Here is a 6,994-nt window from a genome sequence, read left to right as displayed (position 1 = left end):
ATTGAGTGGCTATCTTTATATTGATTTTCTATAAATACATCCACCTGCCTTTGCTCTGATTGTGCCACCATCACTCTCTTTTCTCTCCTTCGATCTGCCACCCTTTTCACCTTGTATATCAACCAATGTCCCTTCCTACAACACAAAGGAAAACCCTCCCCGATGCTTGGGACTACAAGGGCCATCCCTCCGAGCGGTCAAAATCCGGTGGCTGGACCAGCGCCGCCATGATTCTAGGTGTTGAAGCATGTGAGAGATTAACAACATTAGGTATCGCTGTTAACTTGGTGACATACTTGACGGAAACCATGCATTTAGGCAATGCTACATCAGCCAACATCGTTACCAATTTTTTCGGCACATCTTTCATGCTTTGTCTACTCGGTGGTTTCGTCGCCGACACCTTCCTCGGCAGGTCTCGTCGATATACTTCGATTTTCTAGTGTACTGTTCCCATGCGCACACACACTTCTTAGTTCTGTTTATAACATTTGATCTTTAAATCCACAGATATCTCACTATCGGAATCTTCACCGCCGTTCAAGCAACAGTAAGATAATATTAATTTCCTTTTTGACTTAAAATCATCATCTTCACTTTACAATTGAAAATCATTTGCATAATCGTTTGCAGGGTGTCACAATCTTAACAGTTTCCACAATAATCCCAAGCCTAAGGCCACCCAAATGCACCAGGGACAGCACCACAGTATGCATCCCAGCAAGTGGCATACAGCTCACTGTTCTCTACTTAGCCCTTTACATCATAGCTCTTGGGACTGGGGGTCTAAAATCGAGTGTTTCCGGGTTCGGGTCTGACCAATTCGATGAGTCGGACCCTGAAGAGAGATCCCAGATGAGCAACTTCTTCAACTGGTTCTTTTTCTTCATAAGCTTAGGTTCACTTTGTTCAGTCACCATTTTAGTTTACATCCAAGACAATTTAGGGCGTGATTGGGGTTATGGCATTATTGCTTGCGCTATTGTGATAGGGTTAATGGTGTTTCTATCGGGTACAAAGAGGTACCGGTTTAAGAAACTAGTGGGGAGTCCATTGACCCAAATTGCTGCAGTGTTTGTAGCTGCTTGGAGGAAGAAGCACTTGGAGTTGCCATCGGAGCCATCGTTGCTCTTCAATATTGATGATGTGGCTGAGGGATTAAAGATGAAAACGAAGCAAAACTTGCCCCACACCAAACAGTTCCGGTTAGTCGTCTATTTAATTTACAATGTTGGAGACAAAAGTAGGAGAATAAAAAGGTTTAAACCCGTGTGATTTAAATGTTAGACAAAGCTTTATCGTGCTACAAGCCTAATACAAACACTACTATCAATACTATTAGGAGTTGGAAGAAGCTACTGTTAATCGGTATCATAAATGTTTTTAGAGTGAATGTTAGATTGCATTTTGCTCACTCTATTAAAAAAAGTAAATTAATTTTTTATATTGATCAAAGATTAAATTATTTCTTTCTATTAAAAAGTTAATCTATTTATACTATTAAAAATTGGTGAAATAACTAAACAATGACACGTGGTGTGCCATATCTATGTCATACTAATTTACAGAGGTCAATTTTAAATAGTAGAAGTGGATAGAATTTTTAATAGAATGACTTATTTACTCTTTAATCTAATGTACAATGATTAATTTACCCATTTTTTAAGTAAAGAGAACAAAATGCAATTTAATTCTTATTACAGGGCCTCTATAATACTTTTACTTAATAAACTCAATAATTTTAATTAAAAAATGTTGATGTTAAAACCCAATAATTTTAATTAAAAATAATGGAATATGATGGAGATTCAAGATTAAGAACACATGCATCTTAATGCATGTTCTCAAAATAAGGTTAGGTGCTTTCTTTATGGGTCCAATATGATAGATTATTCTTTTTATCATTAATATTTTATGTCATCTTATTGATTTCAAACAATTAAACTAGTCATTGTTTATTTCGAAAAAAAAAACTACTCTATTATTTATTTAAATTTTATTAGTTACTTAAAAAAACTTTCAATTATTAGAATTATCCACTCTTTTTTTTAAAAAAAATATTATTATTTCTCAAAATACAAAATCTATATAAGAAATATATATATATTTTTTTGACATAGGTATATGAAATATTTTTTTAAAAATAGAAAATTTCTATATCAAACACTTATGAAGAAAATTATACATATAATATTAAATTTTCTTGAATTTATATTTATTTGGCAACCCTATCTCTCCTCAGGACAAAGATATATATATTAATAGTCCAATTCATGAATCCAGAGACAACCCTCTATTTCTTTGGCTTCTTCTTAATTACTTTACCTTTTAGTCTCAGATTCAAATCAAAGTTAATTTTATGAAACCAGATATGTAATTCGACAAACATGTCTGACTGTCATTTTTTATGTCCTCGATTGAATTGAAAAACAGAACACAGGCAACGAATTTTATACCATAAAATATTTATGTGGGTGTTAAAGGTGTTAAAAAACATGGGGGGGGGTCGTGAATATGAATTGGCGGTGAATTTTTTTTTTATTATTGGCTTAATTTTTTATTGGTTTTGAATTGTGTACAGTTTCTTGGATAGGGCAGCTATCAAGGACCCATCTGTGATTAAGGCAAATAAATGGAACTTAGCTACTTTAACAGATGTTGAAGAAGTGAAATTGGTGCTAAGAATGTTACCTATATGGGCAACCACTATCATATTTTGGACCGTTTATGCCCAAATGTCAACGTTTTCAGTGTCTCAAGCCACAACCATGGACCGTCATATAGGTAAATTTCAAATCCCACCAGCATCACTCACGGTGTTCTTCGTGGGAGGCATTCTCTTAACAGTCCCAATTTACGATAGGCTCATCGTCCCAATCGCTAGAAAAGTACTCAAAAACCCACAGGGCTTAACCCCTTTACAAAGGATCGCTGTTGGCTTGGTGTTATCCATTATAGCAATGGTAGCAGCAGCATTGATCGAGATAAAGCGGATGAGAGTGGCAACCACGAACGGGCTTACGAATAACCCCACCGCTCAAATCCCATTAAGTGTCTTTTGGTTGGTCCCTCAGTTTCTGTTTGTAGGGGCTGGTGAAGCCTTTACATACATAGGTCAACTTGATTTTTTCTTAAGGGAGTGTCCAAAAGGGATGAAAACGATGAGTACGGGTTTATTTTTGAGTACCCTTTCATTAGGGTTTTTCCTTAGTTCTTTGTTGGTTACTATAGTTGACAAGGTCACTGGAAACAAGCATCCATGGCTGCCAGACAATTTGAACCAAGGGAGACTCTACGATTTCTATTGGCTTTTGGCAATTCTATGTTGTTTAAATTTGGCAATTTATCTGGTTTTTGCTAAATGGTATGTGTATAAGGATAAGAGGCTTGCTGATGAAGGGATTGAATTGGAAGAATCGGAACCTACCTTCCACTAAATTAATTAGGTTTCATTAAGATTTTGTGTTTGTACCTTTGTATAAGTACCATGTTAATTTATTGCTGACAGTTAAGCTTTATATGTTCCAACAAAAACTTGTCTGCATGAGCCATGAATATGTATGTTCGACTTTTATTTTTAGCTTCTTTTAACTCTAAAATTTCCCTATCTTGTCTCTACGAAAGCCTTACAATTCAACATTTGTTTTTGAAAGAATATGGTGACCTGAGTTCAGGTCAACAATTGCAAGATATAGAATATAAGCATAAGTGTTCGTGGAAGTGGGTATTTTTGATCAAACAAGCATAATAAAATAGATGTCAAATTGATTATACAATTTGGTTTTTTTACATTTGTGGAACCTAGCTTAATGAGAAGAATTAATTATTTTTAAAATAAATACAACCAATAAACCTAGTTCTAATGTCATGGGGTTAAATCTTTCGTCTTGCGATCCATGCGGCCTTAGGCGACCCGTTCGTCCAAGCTCGCCTAAGTCAGCCTTTACTCAAGTGAGAATTCTTTAAGAACTCCTCCAAGGCACCAAGTTGAAAAGCGGAAGCGATTTATGCCAAAAGAAGTCGCAAAGAACAACAGAAAGCCACAAAAAAAAAACACACAAGGTGTTTGAGTAAATGCTCTCTCAAAATTCTATTTCTCTTAAGAATTCAATATACAATGGAATGAGTACAAATGAGGGGAAGGCTCTCTGTTTATAGTTGAGCTCTCCCAAAACCGACGGTCAAGATACATTTACATCGACAGACGAGATTAACCGTATCCTTTGATTTTAGGGATTTATAAGATATGCCATATCAAATCTAATCTAATCTTTTCAAGATACGATTCCCTCAATCTTCTAAGATTAGTTTTCAAATTAGCCTAAGTTGTCATATCTTCATTATCAGGCCAACCAAGCTTCAATCTGACAAGCTTCTCCAACAGTTCTTTGACTCGGGCCAGTTTTCGTGGGCAAATGATCCCTATCTTATCGATAGACCTCCATGGGGCGCATTTTGTGCCATGGTCATGGGCTTTGCACTTTAACTCATGACATTCTCCCCCACCCATTCTCGCAACGTCCTTGTTGCGACTTCCGAATGGCACTGACTTGATTCACCTTTGAACCCTCTCGTTGCCTTGGCTTTCCCGACTTGCCTTGCGATCAGGTTGTCCCTTTTTTTGAAACTTTTGCCTCGATTTTCGTCGCCTCTTAACTTGAACCGTTACACTCGTTGGTACATCTCGTTGGCAAAAAGTCTCCGTTATAACTTGCCCCAATTTTGACTTGTTTTCTTTTGAATCGCCTTGATTCTCACACCTTGGCTTCGTATTGCCCACAGTCCCTTGGCCTCATTGCTTATGAACTTTGAAAAGGCCCCTACGACCTTGCCAAGCCAACAAGTTAGAACTCAAAACACTATCAAAGTGTTCGCAATGTACCTTACTTGCAGCATTTACTCGTCCCGACTGATTTTGCATCGCTCCTTTTCCTTGGAAGCCTGGTGCACAACCCACCTTTCCCAAAGGTGTCAACTCCACAGTTGAATCTGTAGGCTTCATATCGATCTCTTGCGCCACTAACACTTCCGAGGGGCTTTCGTAGCATTCCATTATATCGAGTCAATGTTCCTTCCATACGAAACAATTTTTGATAACGGACCATTGACAATATGAATTTGATCGGCCCATGGGTGCAGAGATGTCTGAATCCTGTCAAGGAAGTTTAAGCCAATCACATAATCGTAATCATCTAATTGGATTACCTCGAATTCTTCCTTGCCCTTCTATTCACTGATTTGTAGTTCCACATTACGAACTACTCCCACAGTTGGGGTCTCTTCAGAATTTATCTTCTTGATATTCCTATTCGATTTCTTAATCGAGAGACCAAGTTTCCCTGCAGCCTTTTTCGATATGAACAAGTCCGATGCTTCTGTGTCGACAAGAGCACTCCTCTTTTGACCTATAATGTTAATGTCTACAAATATCAACCCTTCTCCACCATTCCTTTTCTTTGGAATGAGCACCATCGAATTAACCGTCGATGTCTTTTTCTCAATAGGCTTCGTCTCTTCCGGCTCATCATTCCTCTTGACAGCCGAAACTGAAGATACCTTTGGGTAGTCACTCTTTATGTGCGGTCCCTTACAAAAGTAGCATAATAACTTTCCTCTATTTTTTTTCGGGCTATTAGGTCTTCACTTTTTATTTCGTGGTTTCCTATTATCCCCGTCGCTACTACTACCGTTGCCATAATAGCTATGTCCCTCTTCATCTTCCTCATGGTACCCACCATTGCCCCTCCTGTTGGGCTTGGAAGATTCAAAAACCTGTCTCTTCTCGGAACAAGTTCCACTATGGACTCCACTACCATCATGGCATTGGTAAGTTTCTGAACTTTTTGACGCTGCAATTCTTGCTTCGTCCATGGTTTCAACCCATTTGTAAAAGAGAAAAATACTTCATTCTCACTCAAATCAGACATCTGGAGCATGAGTTCACTGAACTCCCGCACATACTCCCTAACAATGCCTTTTTGCGTAAGCCGCTGCAACTTTGTTCGAGCTTCATTCTCGGCATACTTGGGGTAAAACTGTGTTTTAAATTCCTTTTGAAACTCCTTCCAAGTTCCAATCCCAGTCCTACCACGTCTCACATCAGTGGACCTACGTCGCCACCATAACAAAGCAACATCAATAAAATACATAGCAACAATATTTACCATTATGGCATCATCCTCGATGTTCATTATACAGAAGTATTGCTCCATGGCCCAAAGAAAGTTGTCCACTTCATTTGCGGACCTTGCCCCTTTAAACACTTTCGGTTTGGGCACATCCATTGCATGTGGCTTCAGCTTTGAAGCCAACATTCCATTACTTATGGCAGCTTTAAAAATCTTGAGCTCCCCTTTAAGCTCATTGATCTCCTCTTTCAAAGCTGCCACCATAGCCTTGAGAGCATCATCCTTCCCAATCAACTTATTTTTTGAGGAACCGATAGTATCCCACACAAATTCCCTGAGCTGCTCTTGTATTGTTCGCAATCTATCATTGAGTCTATCATCGACATCGTCGATGCTCTCATTGACTTCCCCCATGGACTCTTCGAGAGTGACGACTCGATCCTCCAAAGCTGACAATAAGTCCCTCGATTGACTCACTTTTCTGGCCCTTTCTCGAGTCTCCATTGGCTCACTTTGACTAACAACTTCTTTTGACATCTCAACAATGCCTTCGAACCAATAGCTCAGATATCACTTGGTTCGAACCAATAGCTCGGATACCAACTGTCACGGGGCTAGATCTTTCATCTCGCGATCCGTACGGCCTTAGGTGATCCGTTCGTCCAAACTCGCCTAAATCAGCCTTTACTCAAGTGAGGATTCTTTAAGAACTCCTCCAAGGCACCAAGTTGAAGAGCGAAAGTGATTTATGCCAAAAGAAGTCATAAAAAACAATAGAAGGCCACAGAAAAGAACACACATAAGGTGTTTGAGTAAATGCTCTCTCAGAATTCTATTTCTCTTAAGAATTCAATATACAATAGAAT

General features: G+C 38.4%; 1 protein-coding gene across 1 annotated transcript; it reads left to right on the top strand.

Annotated features, from left to right (window-relative positions):
• LOC121215607 (protein NRT1/ PTR FAMILY 6.3) lies at positions 1 to 3,580 on the top strand. Its single transcript, XM_041090546.1, has 4 exons — positions 1 to 415; positions 511 to 550; positions 634 to 1,205; positions 2,582 to 3,580. The coding sequence occupies exons 1-4, from the start codon at positions 126 to 128 to the stop codon at positions 3,435 to 3,437; spliced, it is 1,758 nt and encodes a 585-aa protein (XP_040946480.1). The 5' UTR covers positions 1 to 125; the 3' UTR covers positions 3,438 to 3,580.
• Positions 3,581 to 6,994: the final 3,414 nt, after the last annotated feature.

The sequence above is a fragment of the Gossypium hirsutum genome, chromosome D03 (assembly GCF_007990345.1).
Source record: "Gossypium hirsutum isolate 1008001.06 chromosome D03, Gossypium_hirsutum_v2.1, whole genome shotgun sequence".
In the NCBI taxonomy this organism is placed as follows: domain Eukaryota; kingdom Viridiplantae; phylum Streptophyta; class Magnoliopsida; order Malvales; family Malvaceae; genus Gossypium; species Gossypium hirsutum.
The sequence above is the reverse complement of the archived record's forward strand: the minus strand, read 5'-3'. Positions and strand labels throughout refer to the sequence as shown.